Here is a 22,859-nt window from a genome sequence, read left to right on the forward strand (position 1 = left end):
GCTTTCTTGCCCTTTTACTTCTCTCACCACGCCCTCTTCTACTCTCCCTTGTGGGTTATTTTCCCCTACCCCGTCCACTCCCTATTACTTCCTGACCAAGCAGCAAAGCCAATTGGTCCGAAAGGCGTGACCTATTGGCTTTCTGATCTTATATTTAAGTATTGCAGCACTGAAATGTATTTTCTGCCCTGCATAAACATCCTGAAACTCGTTGGTGGTGATAGTCAAGATAAATAGACGTGAGTAAACTTTAAATTGAAAATGCATAATCATTGCATTTCTTTGGTAGAACATTTTCTTTCTTTTGTGTCTTTTCCTTTCCTACCCAAAGTACTCATTACTGATCTTTATTGGCAATTAAAATGTGATTTACTTCTTTTGTTTAGCTCCGTTTCTCACAAGTAAACAAGCATGTGGTTATGTCTACTCTTCGCAGGAAATTCTAGTGTGTGGCCATTCCCTGGAGGTGAACATGACCACAAGCTTGGACTTTTTCCTAAGTGTGTCTCAGGTCCAACTTCTTCAGCAGTTATTGCAAGTCAATGTGGCGAGTCTGGAACCTCCAAGCAAATCCTCAGAGGTACTGAAATAAATATTTCTAATAGAATAACGTTCTACCTTTATATTGTTAAATTATATGTGTTTTATGTAGATACAATCAAAACTATTTCTCAATGTAGCATTGTCTTCACCGTAAGCAAATGTGCACCCTGAAATACTTCATAGTTATGCAGAATTTATAATTTGATAATACCAGCACAGTGCAATTTCTTTGATCCTCGGGGGTCAATGACCATTTAAATGATCTTTACCACTATTTGCGGAGGACATTAGATCCAGGCTTTCATCCCTCAGATGTTGTAACCAACGCAACGCTTTTTGTGACAGGAACTTGACATTTTGCTGTTCCTCATTAAGGCTCGAGTCCGTGGCGTAACAAAGGCCCCCGCAGTAGGGGGGGCTCCTCAGCACAGGACACTGTCGGAGGTACTTTTGCAGGCCCCGCCCCCCTTAAGTTTGTTTATGCCACTGGCTAGTGGCTGTGATAATGACAGCGCAGTGTGTCAAGAGTATACTCGCGTTTTAAGCATTGCACACCTGCTCTTCCTGTTACCTTTAACTACGTCACGTGAAATTGAAGGGACTCCGGCGAACTTCTAGTACAACCATCAGCATGGTTACACCTTTTGCTTTTTCCATGTTTTACTTAAAGCTCCGTAGTTATGACCTTTCATCCTCCTCAGATCCCATATGTTTAAGAAGTTGACTGCTTTGATGAGAAACAAAACTTAGTAGTCTTCCTGAATCATTTTTGGTTTAAAAATGTTATTAATGGTGTTATTATAAGTTTATATAAGTAAGTCATTACTTTCTTGTTTATTTCTCAGTAAATTTTTGGATAGGGCTATCATGGCCACTCTCAGGTCTATTTTGACAAGTTCTCGCTTTGCAGCTGTTTTCCATGTTTTGCTAGTTTCTATTAGCTTTGGTAACTTGCTTCGATACCTCGTGTCTACGATTAAATTCATTAATAACAATGTAGGTTTACCACCTCATCGTGTATTACCCGTTGCACTTTCAGTAAGGTGGTTGTTGCAATCAAATAGTGCATTTGTGTGTGTTATTTAATTAATGAATCACATTGGATACTCATATCTTCCGTAGTACGATCCTACCCAGGATTACGTTTTTTGCACTTGAAATTATTAAAATCGAACTCCAGCACAGGTTTTGCGTGCAGTTTGCAGTACAGCTTCAGCGGCTCATGACTAAGCACGCATCTGATATGACATCACCCTAACACCACCGGTGCATCCCAGCTTTGCAGTGCCTTTTCTCCTCACTGTCACTTCTTTTGGATTGTACACTGTCTTTCCTAAAGCGAAGGATTAACATTTGTAGAATGTATAAGTGAAAAGTGTTAACTTGAAAGTTAAATTTTGCAAGCTCATTTGCTGGTGTCAGACCTAACAAATTGTCATTACCAATAATGATCCTTCGGAAAGTGCTGCAGACATTTCCCCCTGCCCCCTTAAACACACAGATGCACTGGACCTGGTCTGTACAAGAGAGTCGTACTGTACTGTCCAGCCATTTGATATTACGCATCACTTCATTGCTTCGGTGGATGAAAACGTACGAAGACCTCCCTCCCCAGGGTGCAAGTCATCAAGCAGGTAAAATCAGCAAAACAGCACTACCGAAGGTGTTGCAGGAAAAAAAGTGCAACGAGGAGAATCAAAATGGAATTAAAAAATAGTTGAAAGCCAGAATAAATATTGAGAGGAAGCTGGAATCCAAACTCATCACCAAGCTTCAAGGAAAAGGCATAAAATGTGGTGACGCTTGAGTGTTGTTGCCAGCCTTTGTCTGTTTCATATGTTAGCAAGTGCAACGTTACAATCTTTTCTTGATTTCTCGCGCTTTCCAGCTCTGTAGTCTTATTACTTAGGTCTGGCTTACAGGCTCCTCTAGCTTTTTGCCAGCCTGTTGTTTGACCCAAAACATAATAAAAAATAAATACAAGGTGTGTCAGTCAGTACTCTTTATCCTTTGGTATACTCAAGTGTCATTCGCTTTTAGCCCCCTCTCTCACCACAGTATACATAATAAGGCAATGGGTCAGCCTACTTCACTCCCTGGCTGTAATGCACTGTGCATAGTAGCTGTTTACCCAGTTCTATGTGCACAGCATACTGGTGTGCCGGGACTGCTGGGTTGCTACTTATTGTTATGTTTTTTTAAATAACTTTTTTCATATTGTCTGTATTGCAAAAACAATGCATATTTGCCAAGGTCAGACCTATTCGCTTTGCAATGTCTAACTAATGCTGCTGTGTTTAGAGCAGCTGCATTTGAGGCTGTCAAACTAGGTGAAATGATGAAAAAGTAGCAGTACTACCCACATTTGCTCCTGAATGTATGGCCTGTATTTCAAAACATACTGTGCATCTATGGTGAACTTAATGCATAAAATAATAACTTGCAATCGTAAAATCTTAATCATGTTTCACGGAGTCAAGGTGGGTTGAAATTTACTTTTGGGCACTTAACTTGTGAACGCTCTTGAGTTCACCCTTTGATAACTCCCTTCTCAGAGCTCACTCTGCCCTCACTTTTACCCTGAGGCCCTGATATCATTATCAGGTGGTGAAGCCCCACACGTTAAACGCAACCAGGATACCCTGCACCCTGGATAGCACCATGTCTGCCGTCATTATAACACCCTCGCCTGCTCAAGGTGGTTCCATGTTTCATCCTTCTTTTCCATGCATCAATGTGTCACTCTTCCCCCTCGCAGCAGGGCCCCCGTCAAGAAGGGCTTCTAATCGTCCCAGACACTAGGGAGGTGCTGCCAACTTTCTTGATCAAAGTTTTAGGCAAGGCATTTGTAAGAAACTGGGCAACGGAACCACGCCCAACACTAGCTAGTTTACACTGCTTGGCATGCCTTTAGGTAGGCTGAGTCTCTGACTGATAGTAATTTTAAACTGACATTAAAACGGCGCTCTATTGGGCCCTGTTTTCATGTCTTTAACTTTATTGGTAAAAACATTGTCGATTTCTGAAAAATCAGTGTAAAAACGTTAAAGTAATCTATGCCAGTGACTTAGTTCCTGTTTATATTTCAAATGTTTTTCTTAGTCTTGCACTCTATAGGAGTGTTTGTTAGCAGTTCCAGGATGTCGTGTTTGAGTATTCTTTTCATGCCCATACTTCTCTTGTGTAGTGCAGACTTTGAACTGAGTCGCCTCAAGGTGTTTAACAGGCCGCGATTGTGAGCTCTGGAGTTGATGCTGAAGGCACTGCGAGTGTCTCACAGTGCCTGTCGGTTGGCCAAAAAGGATTTCATAATATATGGTCATCCAACTTGAGAGCACAGGGACAACTATTGAGAAAGACAACAGTCCTGGCTGGTTTTCGGTGTTTGCCAGTTGTGTTGTACCTTGATGCGATAACCGAAAACTTGGAGAGACACCAAAATAGAGGTCGGGTGTCACTGTGGAAAACACAGAAATGTAATTCAGGTTTTAAACCGCACCTGTAAATACATAGGCCACACCCCTTTCAGAGACCCCCAACACACTGTTTTCCTCCCCTTTAAAGCTACGCTTCCAGGCATCACGTGGTGTTCATGCTTCACCCGGCGAAGAGCCTTTTAGAATCCAGGAGTGTTACGGCGTGCTGGTATGTTCTCTACCGTAAATATGAGGTTCCGCACTGATGTAGTCCACTGGGGCTTGTGCAGCCTCCCCAGGGCATGGGCAGCGTGCCCATCTAATATGTTACTTGGGCTGTCGAGAAAGAATACTCAGTAGGAAAGTAGCACTTGAACGTCTGGTATTTTCTTCGTTTTACCTCGATGCTTAGGCAGAGCCAGTGTTCTAACTGCTTAAAACCATGGGGATTTCTGTGCCTCCCGTCAGTGAAGGAAAGGTATAGAAATACTACTGAACCCTATATTTCAGCCCCGGAAACGCAGGTTTCATCTCTATTCTTAGAGATTGGGCAGCTGCAGTTGATCTCATTCGGCCTTCCCCCAAAGTAGTTGATGTAATTTTGACAGCTTGGTGTCCCATCAAGAAATCAGTATACGTCTGCTGTTGCCTTAGTGTGGTACTAGACATATTGACTCACTTCAAACCAAAATATCTGACGTGTTGTAAGTGAGACACTCTTGCTTGGGGTGGAGGTGGACCCTACAAGAGCCGGACCCAGAGGCCTCTCAGTCCTTAAGTGTGCCACTGATTCTGCTCGTATGTCTAGAACAGGGGCTGGACTTGAGAAACTCCTGGATAGATTTGTGCCATTTGTGGATAGTTTGGGATTACAAACAAATAAGACCTAATCATTCACAATTGTATTTGACCGACCCAAGAGTAAGATGAAAACATTCCATATAAAAGCACTAAATTACACACTGTGCCAACTTTTACAATACTCAGGGATACCCTTTATTGATAGGGGCACTTGGAACCACCTTATTAAGGTACTCTGCTTGCTTTTTGACCAGAATAGGGCATCCATGTTCAGGTTCACTAAGAAACTGGGATCCTTTCCCCTCGAGCCAATAATTAACATATATAGAGCTAGATGTATTTCGGCCGCTACATACAGAGCAGGCATCTGGGGGACTTGTGATCCTGTACAGTTACAGGTAAGAGAAAATAGATTTGTGATTAAACACCAGCGATTACCAAGAAGTGCACCTGCTATCATATTCCATGAAGAGCTGGACCTAAGGCACTTGGAGGATATTATCAAACAAGCCCAACCCTGTCATAGATGTCAATTTTGAGACGGGCTGAGCCAAGCCTTAATCCCGAGGTGATCCTAGATTGTATGAAGATAGACAAAGTGGGTAATATATATTGATGCAGTATGTGAAGACGCAGCTGCATGCAGTAGGTCGCCATACATTTTGTTAACCAGACGCATTTAGATAGGTATACCAAAGCTCTTGTTAAAGATGAATTAATGGCCCTTATAGTAAGACAAAAAAATGAGTGAGAATGCGGCATAAGGATAGTGGTGGCACATGCACCTTTCGTGACGAGTAATCATCTTGAACCATACTTATCCACCATACCTACCTTTCAGAGGTACTATTTAGTAAGATTCCCGATTTCACATGGCAAGTGCTCTGACCTGTTGTAAGTGTTGTGTGCTTTTAATCATGCCCACCACACACCCATCTTTATCACTCATTCATGGGCTTGCCTTTCAAAAATCCTTTGTTATCATTGGTGAATGCTTTACGTTTGTCCCGCCTCTGTGCAGTTTTGGTACCGTCTTGGTCATCGACCCTGTTACATGGATAATTGGACGATTGCCAATATGTTTGCCTGCGAGCGTACTTATTTTTCCTTTTGTGTCTCTCCTTCGCACTCATGCTCATGGAGGCCGTGTGCTTTGAATCGGCTCACTTATGTCAACTGTTCTACTTTTCATTATAAATTTATGTGGCAAGAAAAGTCCAGTTAGGAATTTACATTGCTAATAGCTCTAACTCGAGCAAACGCGAGACACATTGCATCGCAAATGCTTGTCTGTTTTCCTACCCATCATAAGCATACTGCGACAAAAACCTCATAGCTTGTCCACGGGATTCAAAGTGCACTCAATCTCAGCTCCATTTTGTCTTTTTTGTGACTTATACAGGGATAACGGGAAAATATTTCTAGTGCCGCTGCTTAGAACCCTTAATGTCAGAGCTTGTAGACCAGGCATGTATTACCTCCAATTACTGCAGACAGAGGCAGCATCCCACTCGGTATAGAGGTTTATTGTTGCCTCTGTTGGACTGCGGAAAATGGTAGAGAAATAAGGGCCTTGCTCTATCTGTTTACCACAGTATTGTGGCTATTTTGTTGTGAATGTTGTACCGGAGTTTGGTCGCCACACTAACAAGCAAAGTATCCTACAAAGGACACACAATGATTATAATTGCTGCATACTAGATCCCGAAATGTCAGCTGAAGGTTGTGTTCCCCCATTTATTCTATTGCACTGTCTGCGAAGTGATGGGTTTCTGCTATTGTAGGCCAAAATTGTCTTATTCCTGTATTTATAATGACCCACAGAAGCATTCGATATTGTTTTTCAAATATTTCTAATTGCACAGAAAGACCTTATTTCAGCACTCAAACTGTTGTTCTTTAAACCTGGTTTGATGCCTAACAAATTTAATCTCTGCTGTTGCGGTGTTTTTAGCGGTGTACAAGGTCTCTGGCAGCCTTAATGAATGCTCATTCTTTGGTGCATTAATGTTAGTTACTAAATTGAAAATTGAAATTGGAACGATGATTTGGATAATAAGACTTTTTTTTTTTTTTGGCTTCTATCTAATTTATATTGCTTTAGTATAGACACTAACTGATGGTAATTAATGTATTTTACTTCTGTTGCTGTTGCTTCATTGCATCCCGCTTTAGGTGCCGCACTGTTCACCATGGTATGATTCATTGCAAATTTTGTGGAGTGATAGAAGAGAATTGTTTATGACACAGGGCATACACCTGTATCCATTTAGCTCTGACTAAACGGCTGTTTCCAATGCACTTTAATTTTTGCAATATATATATATATATATATATATATAATTATATTTTTTCATCATGTGCCCTCGGGCCCAGTAACGTGCTCAAATCAATCTGTCTACTTTTGGCCATAACATTAAGTCTGTGAAGTATGCGGCAACTGAGTGCGGTTTGGTCAACAAAGATGTCTTTTTGCAGATTTGATTTTATGTAATTATTTTACTCTAGGTATTTATTATTCTGATGTACTGTACTGTGTTTTTTTTATGGTTTTGCAAATCGAAAAAAGGACTTAGTACCACTACCGAAGTGTTGCCTTTTGTGTTATATTTAGCCCAGCAAGAATTTGCTTTAAGCACAGTTAAAGATTATTTGACTTCTATTTAGGCTTTCAGTACAGTTGACCGAGCAGTTCTCTTTATTTCAATCATCTGTTGTCATGCATTTCTGAATGGGTTGCAACATATATTTCTGCTTACACCTTTCATTATACCTCAATGAGGCTTTAGTTTTTAAATTCCTAATGTGTATTCCCTTTGCGTACTTGCAAAGATGTCCGATGCTGCTCTTCATTCTAAAGATAGTTTTCTTCATCGCCATAACATCAGTATAGTGGGTGAAGGATGTACAAGTCCTCTCTATCAACCCGTAGTACAAAAGATTCTTTTCAGACAAGCTAGTGTTGAGGGCCCGATCCCCCTTCCTCTCAAAAGTGGTTACTCCTTTTCGTGTTGAGCAAACCATCACCCTTTAAGCCTTCTTTGCTCCACCTAACCTAAGGAGGAAAGACTGCATTGGCTGGATCCACAAAAGAGCTCTCATCTTCTATTTTGATCGTATCATGGAGCATCATGTGGAGGATCATCACTTTGTTGGTTTGCTGGAGCGAAAAACGACAAAATCCTGCTCTGCATTGGGCACGAATAAGCCACTGGAGAAACTGCAGGCTTTTTCCACCAGAGCCAAGGCTGCCACCTACCACTGTTTTAGCATGTGGAGTGCCTGTTCTGGCCATGTCAGATGTTACGTGAGTGTTGCTCCACACGTTCACGTAGCACCATGGTCTGGACAAGCAAGTCTAACAAGAGGGCCATTTTGCTCTCACTGTCCTACTGGACATTTTGGCCTGAGCCAGTTCACAGACCCATCATCTGGGAAGGTACTTCTTTGGTATCTATTCACAAGGTATGAAACCTGCTGTTAGAAGTATCCTTTAGAAGAGCAAGGTACTACTTATCTTTGGTAATGTTCTTTCTGATGGATAGTCCCTCTGATTGCAAATTCCTTCCCATTCTGTGAGATCGTCTCCTTTTCCATCTAAAAAAGTTCCAATTTAGGAATGTGCTCTCTGGTCTTTCGATTTGCTGATGGGCTCTGCATCTCAGAGAGCGGACAACTAGAATTTGTCTCTGCCATCTAAGGCGTTACCAAAGATAAGAAATTGTTCATCTGATAGAGACTTCTAGTTGCAGATTCTTTGCCTTTGAATAGATACCCAAGCAATTCCATCCTCAGAGGTGGGTCTGCAAACCAAGATCATACTAGAAAGTTCTGCAGGACCGAATGGGCAAAGTACCTGTCTCTACGGACATGACTGTCCAGACAGTAGTGTTTGGTAAAAGTGTGCAGAGATGCCCACGCTGCCACCTGACAGATGCGAAGGATTGGAACTCCACGTGCTAAAGCAGTAATCCTCCGCTGTAGCTCAGGTAGAATGAGCATGCAAACTTTCAGGGGGATTCTTTTGGGCCAGTACATAGCAGATCTTAATGCATCTAGAGATGGCCCACTTCTTTACTGCCCGACCTTTCTTTGCAACCACATAACCGACGAAGAGTTGATCATCCACCTGGAACTCTTTTGTACGATCAAGGTAGTACAACAATGCTCTTTTTGGGTCCATGCGATGAGGTCTCTCTTCGTCCTTAGAAGGTTGTGGTGTGGGGGGGGGGGGTGTAAAAAGTAGCCAAGGTGATGGCTAGACATACAAGAAAAGGCATAACCACTTTTTTCAAAAAGGTAGTACGCCAAAGCTCTTTTTGGATCCAGGTGGTGAGGTCTCTCTTCTTCCTTAGAAGGTTGTGGTGGTGGGGGGAGGTGTAAAAAGTAGCCAAGGTGATAGATTGGCGTACATGAAAGGGCATAACCACTTTTTGCAAAAAGGAGGTGTAGGAAGTTGGCTCTGTAAATACTATCTCAAAGTGAGAGATAGTGTGCACAGAGTCCAAGGGTTCCCCTTAGTGGCAAAATTAGATCATTCTAATGCTCTATTTTGTGGTTGTGTGGTCGAGCAGTAGGCTTATCAGAGAGTAGTGTAAAGCATTTGTTGTACACACACAGGCAATACATGAGGACACACACTCAAAGACTTAACTCTAGGCCAATAGGTTTTCATATAGAAAAATATTCTTTTCTTAATTTATTTTAGAACCACAAGATTCAGAATTTAGGTAAGTACATAAATTGCAAGGTACTTCACACAGGTAAGTATGGAACTTTGAATTAAAACAGTAATATACACAGTTTTGGCAAAAATGGCAAATAGCTATTTTAAAAGTGGACTCTGCAAAAATCAACAGTTCCTGGGGGAGGTAAGTATTGGTTAGTTTCTCAGGTAAGTAAAGCACTTACAAGTTCAGTCTCCTGGGCATAGGCAGCCCACCATTGGGGGTTCAAGTCAACCCCAAACACCCAGCACCATCAATAGCTGGCCGCTCAGGTGCAGAGGTCAAAGGAGGGCCCAAATAACATAGGCGCCTATGGAGAACAGGGGTGCTCCGGTTCCAGTCTGCTAGAAGGTAAGTACCTGCGTCCTCGAGGAGCAGACCGGGGGGGTTTTGTAGAAAACTGGGACACACACACACAGGCACACAAAATACACCCTCAGCGGCCGGGTGCAGTGTGCAAAGTAGGTGCCGGATTTTGCATTGAAAGCAATGGAGAGACCCAGGGGTCAGTTTGGCGATGCAGGCTGGGCTCAGGGGAGGCTTCTTGGGCCAACCATCGACTGGGCTAGGATGAGGGCCACCTGCTGGTCATTCCTGCACCAGTGGTTGGTTCCTCTCGGTCCTGGGGGGTGCCGGTGCATTGCTTTGTCCAGGCATCGGGTTCCTTTGTTACCGGGCAGTCGCGGTCAGGGGAGCCTTGGGATCCTCTCTGCAGGCATTGCTGTGGGGGTGCAGGGAGGTCAACCTAGGGTGTCTAGGTCGTTGGAGTCGCCTGGGAGTCCTCTCTGTGGTGTTGGTTCTCCTGAACCTGAGCCAGGCGTCGGGTGCAGTGTGTGAAGACTCACACTTCTGAAGTGAGGCAAGAGTCTCTTTAAAGTTGGTTTCTTTGTTGCTGTTTTTGGACAGAGCCGCTGTCCTCTGGAGGTTCTTGGTCCTTTAGGTGCAGGTTAGTCCTCAGAGGTCGCTGGTCCTGCTGGATGCGTCGCTGTGCAGGTTCTTTGAGTCTGGAGACAGGCTGGTAGGGCTGGGGCCAAGTCAGTTGATGTCTCTGTTCTCTGTGCAGGGCTTTCAGGTTAGCAGTCCTTCTTCTTTCTTCAGGTTGCAGGAATCTGATTTCCTGGGTTCAGGGTCGCCCCTAAATACTCAATTTAGGGGGTGTTTAGGTCTGGGGAGCAGTAGCCAACGGCTACTGTCCTGGAGGGTGGCTACACCCTCTTTGTGTCTCCTCCCTGAAGGGAGGGGGGCACATCCCTAATCCTATTGGGGGAATCCTCCAAAACAAGATGGAGGATTTCTTAAGGGAGGGGTCACCTCAGCTCGGTACACCTTAGGGGCTGCCCTGACTGGTGGGTGACTCCTCCTTGTTTTTCTCATTATCTCCTCCGGACTTGTCGCCAAAAGTGGGGGCTGTGACCAGAGGGGTGGGCATCTCCACTAGCTAGAGTGCCCTTGGGCGATGTAACACCAGGCTTGAGCCTTTGAGGCTCACCGCCAGGTGTTACAGTTCTTTCAGGGGGAGGTGAGAAGCCCCTCCACCCAGTACAGGTTTTGTTCCTGGTCACAGAGTGACAATGGCACTCACCCCATGTGGCCAGAAACCCGTCTGGATTTGGCAGGCAGGCAGGAACTGGTCAGCCTAACACTAGCATTTGGACTGGTATACAGGGGGCATCTCAAAGATGCCCTCTGGGTGCATTTTTCAATACATCCCTATCTGGTATCAGTGTGAATTTATCGTGCTGAGATGTTTGATACCAAACTTGCCAGAATTCAGTGTAGCCATTATGGAACTGTGGAGTGCGTGTTTGACAAACTCCCAGACCATATACTCTTTATGGCTACCCTGCACTTACAATGTCTATTTGGCTTAGACACTATAGGGGCATAGTGCTCATGTACCCTATGGTGGACCCTGCCTTAGGGCTGTAAGGCCTGCTAGAGGTGTGACTTACCTATGCCACAGGCAGTGGGTTGTGGGCATGGCACTCTGAGCGGAGTACAATGTCGACTTAGTTATTTTCTCACCACCAGCAAACACAAGCTGTGAGGCAGTGTGCATGTGCTGAGTGAGGGCCCCCCAGGGTGGCATAATACATGCTGCAGCCCTTAGAGACCTTCCCTAGCCACAGGGCCCTTGGTACCAGGGGTACCATTTACAGGGGACTTATCTGTGTGCCAGGGATGTGGCAATTGTGGAGACAAAGGTACAGTTTAGGGAAAGAACACTGGTGTCGGAGCCTGGTTAGCAGGGTCCCAGCACACTTTCAATCATAACTAGCATCAACAAAAGGCAAAAAGGTAGGGGGTAATCATGCCATGAGAGTCATTTTCCTACAGGAGACCATAGTGCGAAGCACCTCTTTGTCACCATAGATGGAAAGGTAGAGCAGCTTAGATGACAATGCCTGCAGATCACTCGCCCTGCAGGCAGATGTAATAGCCACAAGAAAAGCTGTTTTCAAATTGAGAAGCTTAAGAGGACAGCTGTGGAGAGCCTCAAAAGGAGCGCACATCAGAAAGGTCAAAATCAAATTTAAATCCAATTTGGGCATAATGAGTGGGGATGGGTGGAAAAGATGTGTAAGGCCTTTGTGGAACCTCTTAACAATAGAAGAATTAAACAAACAGGGTTGATTAGACAATCTCAAATATGCATAAATAGCAGACAACTAGCCCTCGTTGACCAGAGAATGGATGAACAACTGGACCTCAGAGAGGGGGGAAGAGAGGGGAAGAAAGGGCGTCAACAAACCGGTCCGAGCTCCATGGGGCAAAAAGTGGGTCAACATACTTGTCTATGCACCATGGGAAAGAAAGGGGGTCAATAGACTTGTCTGTGCACCATGCCACAATTTTCTTCCACTGACAGACGTGTACCATTTTGGTGGAGGGAGGCCTGGCTACCAAGATTTGGTTACAGACTTCGTGCTGAAGGTCAAAAGCTGTCAACTGTTGCCACTCAATCTCCACATAAGAAGGTGAAGCCTTGACAAGTTCGGGTGCAGAACCCTCCCCTGCTGCTGTGACAGAAGATCCTCCCGAAGGGACAGTCCGATTGGAGGATCAATGGACATGCTCAACAGCTTGGGATACCAGACTGTTCATGCCCAGCCGATGCCACTAGGATTACTTTGGCCCGGTTGTTCTTGATATTCTTGAGAACTCTAGGCAGAAGTGGTATGGATGGAAAGGCATACAGGAGGCCTGAATTGCATTCAAGAAGCGTCTCTGAGCGATTGCCACCATGGAAACTCCATAGCACAAAACTGCTGATATTGCACGTTCTCTGCGGAGGCAAACAAATCTAACCAAGACTCTCCTCACTGCTAAAAGAGACCTTGCGCCACCTCTGAATGGATACACCATTCCTGGTCCACCAGACATTTTTAGCTTAGTTAATCTGCTGTGGCGTTCAAAGAGTCCACTAGATGTTGAACCACCAGGGATGTTCACTGCTGTTCTAGCCACGCCCAGAGGTGCAGAGCCTCTTGACAAAAGGTCCATGACCCCACTCCTTCCTGCTTGTTGCAGTGCCACATGGCGGTGATGTTGTCCGTTAACACCTGCACCATCTTCCCCTTCATAGAGGGAAGAAATGCTTTTAATGCTAGTCGGATCGCCCGGAGGTCCAGCAGATTGATGTGAAATCTGGATTCTGCCAGAAACCAGATGTCTCTGTTCTCCACCTCTCCCAGATGGCTGTCCTATCCCAGGAGTGACATATTGGTCACTACTGTCAGACCTGGTTTAGGAAGGGAAAGGGATCTGCCTCCGACCCAATTGGGGTTCGTTAACTACCACTGCAGGTCTTTCACAGTTTCCTCCGAGATCTGAACCTTGTCAGAGAGATTCCCCTGATGCTGTGCCCACTGGAACTTCAGGTCCCACTGCAGATCCCACAAATGCCATGTGGTATGTGCCACCAGCAGGATGAAGGAGGCCATGAGGCCTAGCAGCCTCAGTCTCATTCACACTGAAATCCAGGATAGAGGCTTAGACGATTGCTATCATTGCCGCTTGGGAGCAGAAGCCCGAAACTTCACTATGTCTAGAACAGCTTTGATGAAAGGGAGTGTCTTAGAGTGTGACTTCGGCACGCTTATAGTGTTAAACACAGCCAGGCTGAAGAAACCTAAGTTCACATGTGTTTTTGGCCAGCCTGAGATGGCCGGCGAAACAAACATGCACACTTAGGTGCACAATCTCGCCTCCTGCCACCTCCTGTGGTGTGGCCCAGCCCCGCCCCTCCATGTACTGCTGGCTGAGCTAGCAGCTGAAAAATATTTTTCAAATAAGATTTTTCATCTCATGGTTTTTGGCCAGGGGGGCGACGCTCCTTTGCCATAGCAAAGGAGCCGCCCCTGACTAACACCCAGGGACCCTTAGGACTGGGCAAGTACTAAAACCCCAAAGGTAAGTAGTTAGAATTCCCGAGCCGCCTGTGTGTAGAGTAGTAATCTTGGGTCAATGTCCATAGGATAACATCTGTTCATCTTATTTCCAAGATGGCAGAATCAAGTGGCCACCTGACAGAGCTCTGTGCATCTCCCTAGGGCAGGAGCTGGAAGAGGGGGCAGAGGGGGATCACTCCCCTGTCCTTTGTGTGGTTTCGCTGGTGCAAATCTGTTTATGCAAGGTGGGCACCAAATGTGCCCTTCACAGCAGTCTGGTGGCACTCAGAGGCACCCCCACCCTGGCCCAGAGACACCTAGATGTAGATGTTCACGCCTCTATCTCACAGGAAATCCTTTGTTCTGCCTTCACCTGCCCAAGTTAGGCTCAGCAGCTGCAGGGGGACAGAACAGTGTCTGGGGTCGGCAGCAGCACGAGCTGGCATGCAGAACCTGCAAGGCTGTACAGGCAGACTTTGGGGAATCTCCTAGAGAACCCCCAGAGTACATGGTATAATGCAACTAGTACTGGAATTGGTGTAGTTGCATGATTTTAGCATGTTTGATACCAAACATGCCTATGTTCCGTGAAGCCATTATATAGCTGAACATCTCGTGTTGACCAGTGTTCACTATATACCTTAAGATAGTTCCTCCACTTACAAAGTCCAGGAAATGGAGTCTGGGGTTTGTAGGGGCACCGCTGCACATGCAGGGGTGCCCTCACACTTAGAACCATGGACTCTGCCCTTAGGCAGCAGGGCCTACCTTAGGGGTGACTTACAGGGTCAGAGTGCAGTGACCATGATATAAAGCAACCCTTATATCTGGAGTGAAAGGTGCATGCACCATTTCACACAGGCTGCAATGACAGGCCTGTAGTCCCAGTTTGCATGGGCCCCCATGGGTAGCACAATACATGCTGCAACCCATGGAGGACCCTTGGTGTACCAATGCCCTGGGTACCTAAGTACCATATAATAGGGACTTACATGAGTGTACCAGTATGCCTATTGTGGGGTGTAAAAGTTACTTACCCACTCAATTTAGGGGATAGAGCACTGACACGGGGGTCCTGGTTAGCAGGATCCCTGGTTAGCAGGATCCCAGTGTACTATAGTCTAAACATACTGACACCAGGCAAAAAGTGGGGGTTATTATGCCAGAAAGATGCTACTTTCCTACATCAGACTGCCAAAAATGAGGCTCATGGCCTCATAAAACTCCTTGAGTTGGGCAGGGGTTAGTCTGGCTCCCAGAAATATGGGGAGGTGTTGATTTTGTCCAGGGCCAGGCTCCGGAGAGCAAGGCCTAGAACGTCAACTCTCCCTCATCTCATTTGCTGACAGACGAGAAGTCAAAGAATGCTTCAGCTTCTAATATGTTTTCTTGTGCTTCAAGTTACCCGATCTCCCCGAGGACTTGGAGTGGGATGACAAAGATGCAGGAATCCGTGACTGATCCCAGGGCCATCCTCTCTACCGAGATTTTGACTTGCTCAGAGTTGAGCGTCGGGCCTCCATCAGCTACAGGCACTGCTGCCTCAAAGCCGTTGGATGCATGGCCCGACACTCCGAGCACAACTTCGGGCTGTGGTTGCACTCTAGGAACCAAAGACACTCCAAGTGCGGATCTGTCACAGACATCGCCTGATGACAGGAACCGCAGGGCTGGAACCTGGTCTTCTTTGATGACATCCTTGATGCACCAGGAGTTCAAAACTCTTCATCAAAAAGTCAAATAAAGCCTGTCAAAAATGATGGAGGGGTAGCTGTCTTACGATCAGGGCTGGCTTGCACAGAAAGAAAAGAACTATTGTCAGTGCTCCAGGTTGATGCCTATATAGGATCCAGCGTGGACGATCCCAACGACGGATGTGGAGCCGATCAACACCATCTAACGGCGCACTGGAGTACTGCTCAAGGAAATCCTCCGGGTCCAGTCTGGTGTCTGCGGGAAATTCAAAGTTAAGGAATCTGCAACTAAAGGTCTCTATCATTTAATCATTTTGTCATTTTCAATCTCTTTTTTGTACTTTGCAGACTAATTAACATAAACCTGTCTTGACTTGAACTTCTGTTGGGTTTCTTGTGCTCACTTTTATAATATTGTGTGCCCTCCTCTGGTGTGTCTCTAAAGTTGTCCTTTGAGCCTGAATTTTTGTTCCGAATTTTGATTCTTTATCTTCAATGTTTACACTTGCTGGACGGAATTTGCCAAGTGGTCTCCCCAATTGACATAGTAAAATATGTACATATTGTGAAATAGGATATTTTAATACTATACCAAGACCGAAATATGTACATAATGTGAAATAGGATATTTTAATACTATACCAAGTATTTCGAAGTTGACGAAATAAAAGAAAACGAAATAAATCATCAAAAGATGAAAGAAAGCACTGGTGAAAAGGTCCCACCTAGTCACAAAATGAGCCTACGCCATTCTTGTAAAGATAAGCGTAGAAACACTTCTGATTGTAAACAGACTTATCGGTTGACTATTAGGTACTGTAGTAAACTCTCTCAAGCGTTCTAAAAATATACGTTTTTTGTTCTTTATTTTTTATGGAAGCAAGGAAGGTGTTGGTTTTCATCGCCACGGATATGGCTGTTGTTAAACCGCTGAAATGTTTCATAAGGCACTTCGAATGCATGCTGTTGAAAGGGGCCAGGTGGCTGCCCTCTCTAGTTCAAAAGTTTTAATGACGCGCCACACGGTGGGGCGGAAAAACGCACTGCCTTGTGATTGCTTGACACTTACTTTACTTCTACCGTTAGACTCACGGATTGACCACATTTAACTTGGTAATAAACTTAGTCGTTCACAAAATATGCAATCAGCCACCCTTCAAAATGGATGATTGTGTGAGATAAAACAATTCCTGAGGAGAGGTCAAGGCCTGGAAAAGGTATGAAGTGCGCTGGATCCTGTCCTCCTTGTGCTGATGCAGACAAGCACCCGGCTGGAGTCCGTGAGCTACCAGCCTTGTCAAGGCTCCTGTTAATGTCAGAAGGAGATTACTGTATCCTGAAAAATGATGCTGGAGGCGAGAGGGCAGCCCGCTGGTGTCGTCTCGGAGTCGACTTGTGCGTTGAGCTGTCAATTTAAAGTGAAAATCCTGCGGCACATCTGCACCCTTTAGAGGATTTTTGGACAGCGAATCCCTCGAGTTCCATCGAGTGTGTGTAATTGAAGGTTAGAGATCCACGACAGATGACTCTGAAATGACTCCGAAGGCCCATCTTTAAATATCTAAACTGAATGGGGATGGGCCCTTATCAAGTGGGAGGCCAGGCCACAGGAGAAATGTATAAGAAATGCCTTCCCACTAGACTTAAGTATTTTTTGTTTCTCGGGAGAGTACATCTGAACAGCTGTATGCAGATGAAAATGTCAAGCTAGGCATTTAATTTATTAACATGTTTCAGTAATGTAACTACAGAGAGGTCATAGGACATTGTAAATTAAACATCATTGCTGTACGTGTGTGCCACGAATTAGGCAAAAAATTTGACCCAAAAAAGTGAATAACTCAAGAAAGTGCATGAGGCCCAAACTGAGTAATAATGCATGAGAAATTCACAGAAATAAGAATTCTGGTCGACCGTCTTAGTTTTTTGACACCATTCCATCATTGAAACAAGCATTGGCAAAGCCAGTAGGTTTCGCCTTTGTTTTTTATTGTGCATTCTATCTCACTAATTGGATTATAAATATTAGAAAAAGGTTATAGTAATGTTTGTTTTAAATTAGATGAACCGTTAGTAGTTATTGTGTTAGTATCCCAGGATTCCAAACTTGTAATTTGTACCTTATTTAATATGGCTTTGTACTATAGCATAGTAACGTGCCACTGCACCTACTGCACCATTCAAATCATGACACTTTTAACTGCCAGATAAGAACAATTGAGATTTCCTGTTTAGTATTAAAATATAGCAGCAATATTTGGTGTTTAGAGAAGTTATGCCAACTTTTGGCCCCGGTGCCACTGCACCTGCTGCGCCATTCATATCATGACTCTATTGCCTGCAAGGTAACTGCACTTGTGATTGCCTATTTAGTAGTAAAATATAGCAATATTTGGTATTTAGAGGGGTTCCTAGAGCTCTTGGCCCTGGTACTACTGTTATTTAATATGGCATTTTATTATAGCATAGTAATGTGTAGTCGGTAAAGTGCTGCTGCACCATTAAAGCCATGACCACAGTGCCTGCAAGATAACTGCATTTGTGGCTGACTGTGTAGTAGTAAAATCTAGTGTTATTTGGTGTTTAGAGGAGTGTTGACAACTTTTAGGCCCGGTGCCACTGCACCTTTCAAATCATGACCTCATGCCTGCAAGATCACTGTACTGGTGACTGCCTGTTTAGCAGTAACATTTTGTTGTATTTGGTGCTTATAGGAATTACGACAGCTTTTGGCTCTGGTGCCACTGCACCTGCTACACCATTCAAATCATGACCCCATTGCCTGAAAGATAATTGTACTTGTGACTGCCTGTTTAGTAGTAAGATATAACAATATTTGGTGTTTAGAGGGGTTCCTAGAGCTTTAGGCCCGGTGTCACTGCACCTGGTGCACCACTTAAATGATAATCCTAGTGCCTGCAAGGCAACTGAAATTGTGACTGCCTGTTTAGTAGTAAAATTTAGCAATAATTTGCATTTAGAGTGGTTCTAACACCTGCTGCACCATTAAAACCATTACCTCAGTGCCCGACAGGATAACTGCACTTGTGACTGCCTGTTTAATAGTAACATATAGCAAGATTTGGTGGTTAGAGGTGTTCTGACAACTTTTGGGCCTGGTGCCACTGCTCCTGCTACACCATTCAAACCGTGACTCTAGTGCCAGCAAGATAACTGCACTTCTGACTGCCTTTTTGGTGGTAACATTTTACAATATTTGGTGCTTAGAGGAATTATGACAACGTTTGGCTCCAGTGCCACTGCACCTGCTGCCCCATTCAAACCCTATTGCCTCCAAGGTAACTGCACTTGACTGCCTGTTCAGTAGTAAAATCTAACAATATTTACTGTTTAGAGGGGTTCCTTGAGCTTTTGGCCCCAGTGTCACTGCGCCTGCTGCACCACTAAAATCATGTCCCTAATGCCTGCAAGTTAACTGCACGTGTGACTGCCTGTTTAGTAGTAACATTTAGCAATACTCTGTGTAGGGGAGTTCTGACACCTTGCGGCCCTTGTGCCACTGCACCTGCTGCACCATTAAAACCATGACCTCTGTGCCTCCAAGATAAGTGCCCTCATGACTGCCTGTGTAGTAGTAAAATATTGCAATATTTGGTGTTTAGAGGAGTTATGGCAACTTCTTGCCCGATGCCACTGCACCTGCTACACCATTCAAATCATGACCCTAGTGCCTGCAAGATAACAGCACTTACGACTGCCAGTTTAGATTTAAAATATAGCTGTAATAAGTGTATAGTGGGGTGCCTAGAGCTTTTGTTCCCTGTGTCACTGCACTTGCTGCACCATAGAAATCACAGCTCTAGTGCCTCCTATATAACTGAATTTGTGACAGCCTGTTTAGTAGTAAAATTTTGCAATAATCTGTGTTTAGAGTACTGACACCCTGTGGCCCCGCTGCCACGGCACCATTCAAATCATGACCCTAATGCATGCAAGGTAACTACACTTGTGACTGCCTTTGTAGTAGTAAAATATAGCAATACATTGTGTCTAGAGAAGTTCTGACAACCTTTGGCCCTGGGGCCACTGCACCTGCTGCAGCATTGAAATCATGACTCTAATGCCTGCAAGAGAACAGCACTTTGTGACTGCTTGTTAAGAAGTCACTGAGTGAATCACAATTTGCAATAAAACGTCGCTCAATTATGCAAATGACTTTTCTTTAAAAATGACTGAGTGGTAATTTAAAAAACGAACACACAAATAATTGTAATATTTACAGCTGTTATTCATCCGAAATGTAATTATTAAGTAACTAAAACCCAACATAACGAGCCCACTAGCTGCTTGCTTTATGTCTGCACTTAGTACTCCATTGCAAGATGGCAGACAAACGCAAGAGTACTTGCATCCAGTTCATCTTTTCGCGTACAAACACTAACAAGTAACCAATCACCAAAAACCGGAATGTGTACTTCGGCTACTCTTCACGCAATGGCAAAAGCAGGAAGAGCAGGAGGTGACCTGATAGCCAATAAAAAGCAAGTAAATTCAGGCGACGTTTGAATGAACAAATGGGAAGTTCAGGTAAGTAAAGGGCAAAGTAGGTGCGAGTTCTTAGAGTTTTTTAGTAACATAAGACTTAACAAGCACAGTGTAAGTGCTGTGGAGGTGAAACCTATAAAAGTGTTCACCTGGTTATGGATTATCTGTTATTTAGTACCCCAGTATAAATATTCTGTTGTCAAGATGTGAGCCGATTTTGGCCCTGGGTAACTTTGCCTTGGTAATTTAGCTTTCTGGGTGTAAAAAGTGCAAAATAAATTATTTCAATCTTTTTCTTAGATTTTACACTATAAAACACAAGCACAAGTCCATAAAGAATTCAGATTGTTTAAACTTGTATTGGTTGCTAAAACCTATTTTGTGAACTCCTGCCACAGAGGCAGAAGTGGTTCCATTAGACATATGATTTGGCATATTAGCAACCACGTTGTGGCCTAAACCACGCATCACTGAGTCCCTTACCAGAGCTCGGACATATCAGGTCTAGATTTATTGTTTTCATTGGGATAATTAACTTGTCTCATTTTTTTTTAATGGGGATGAACAGCAGTTAGAAACATTTTCTGAAAGAAAAGAAAATCTGATTATGTGGTAACCTCCCTCATATACCCAAGACACCCTCTGCAGCTTTTCACTGGGTTCCATTCCAGATGCATTTGGGAGCTCTTCACTGGGCCCTGTTCAGGTGCCTTCTAGGGTTTTTACCTAAAAGTGCCTTCGTGCCCTTTCCACCAGAGAGTGCCTGAAGTTGTCCTTGGCACTTGTCACCCGACTCCACATGATGGTCTAACTGTGTTCTGCTCACCAGCATTCATATGAGGTTCCCTATGAGGCCATGGTTGCATACACATCCTTGAGCCCTACCTGAAGGGTCTTCTAGGGCCTCTTCCTGGGTTCTATTGAGTTTGCTCTAATCTTTGTTCGATTCCCTCCCAGTGTTCACAATGGGCGTGGATGCTACTGCCTGAGAATCAAGCCTATTCAGTATCTATTTAGTCTCTTCAATGTTACCATTCTATGTTTTCACCAAAGGCACCTTCTCTTGTGAGGTTTTCGCATTACAGTCCTTGACATCAGGAAGTCCGGCATGTGGACTTGGTCATCTTTAATACTCATGGAAACCTTATTTTAGACATCTGTGTGGTCTGTTTCAACAGTGCTTTCTGTCTTTTTACTGCATGATTAATTGTTAGCTTTGTAGTCACATAGGGGTCTCGGAGGCCATGGATTTTGGATTCTGTTTCCATAATAGGCACATCATGGTTTTCCTGAAGCAGGCACACCTCAGCATTTTTAAGAGACCAAGCACTTCATTGAAACTTAACTAGTTGCCTCTCTGTGGGCTACAATTCTCATAGCTGTATTTCCCTAACATTATTATTCTCCTGTGCACACTGACGTGTACATTGCAGAAGCCATTATGTGTATTCTACAGAGTTGTACCCTCAAGGTTCTGTGTGACACTCAGGGACTCAGTGGTCTGAAATCCTGTGGTTTGGTCATGGGTTTAATTTCCTATGCCCTTACAGTAGTGGTGACTTCATCAAGGAAGGTGAGAGTCCTGTCACCAGCCATAAGTCTGGGGGCAATGAGCAGTCACTTCTTGAGGTCCCATTCCTCCATTTAGAGAGGGCCTTCCTGTTGTCCAACATGGAGCAACAGTTTCTTCCTGGTATCTCTCCAGGTGGCTTCATGATATATTCCCCAGAGAAACGAGGGATGGGTTTCACCCTGTGAGCCTACTTGTTCTAAGGTAGTTTATGCTGCACTGGCACATGAAACAAATATTTGAGTAATTTGGGTAAATTCTCTGGCTAGAGAGGGTTTAAAGGAAACCCATACAAGCTTCTCGTGAGGGCGGGTTCCTTCTCGCATTGGCGCTCCTGATTTTCAGTCTCCTCTTACAGTGAACATCAATTCATGAGACAAGTTTAGGCAGAGTCCTTGATCAATCGATACCTCTTCTTTCTCAGCTAGTCTCCCTGTATTTCTAGTCTAATACTGTTTAATGCATCTGGACCTTATTGTCCTCTCTCTTAAGTGTGCACATCCACAAGAAGAAAATGGAGGTTTGGTCTTTTTGTGACCTGAAGAACCTTTCACCCATTGTTAAGACTAAGGACCGGATTTAGAGTTTGGAAGACTGGATACTCAGTCACAAATGTGCCTACTCGATTTTGAGTCTGGCAGATTGTCTGTTTCCAATGGTGATATCCCCACTGATTCCGCCATCAGAAGATGTGTATACTCTGATTGCCCAGTGAAGTAGGAGTTGTCTAAGAAAGTACATCAGACTGCCCACTCTATTTAAAGCATTTAGTCTGATGTCTGTGTTTTTTACTGCCTCTCGCCGTCAGGAAAAACCTGGTGCATATAAACTGAACAACAAGCATTTGAAATGCAATGGGTCTCGTGTTTGCTTGAGCTAGAGCAATTAGCATTGTAAATACCAAACCGGATGTTTCTTGCCACATAAATTGAAAATTAAAATAAAACAGTTTCACATAACTAACTGGACTCTTCTTGCCATATAAACTGAAAAGTAAAAGTTTCACATAAGCGAGCTGACGGCCACCATCAGTGCAAAACCGACACACAAATGGAAATAAAAGTTCACTTGTAGTGAAACCTATTGGCAAAAGTGCAATTATCCATGTAACTGGCAAAAGTGCAATTAACTACGTAACCAGCAAAAGTGCAACTAACTATGTAACAGGGTCGATGTCATGCAAAGTGCTCGACTTCTGCCCAACGAGATCG

The 22,859-nt window shown here is 44.2% G+C and overlaps 1 protein-coding gene across 3 annotated transcripts in view; it reads left to right on the forward strand.

Annotated features, from left to right (window-relative positions):
* VPS13B (vacuolar protein sorting 13 homolog B) overlaps positions 1-22,859 on the forward strand; it is a 2,423,697-nt gene that overhangs the window by 1,552,271 nt on the left and 848,567 nt on the right. For all 3 annotated transcript variants that reach the window (XM_069220546.1, XM_069220545.1, XM_069220547.1), the window contains exon 33: positions 437-580. In XM_069220546.1, the coding sequence (XP_069076647.1) occupies positions 437-580 (144 nt within the window). The remainder of the gene's footprint in view (positions 1-436; positions 581-22,859) is intronic.

Source organism: Pleurodeles waltl, chromosome 2_2, assembly GCF_031143425.1.
Source record: "Pleurodeles waltl isolate 20211129_DDA chromosome 2_2, aPleWal1.hap1.20221129, whole genome shotgun sequence".
Lineage (NCBI taxonomy): Eukaryota > Metazoa > Chordata > Amphibia > Caudata > Salamandridae > Pleurodeles > Pleurodeles waltl.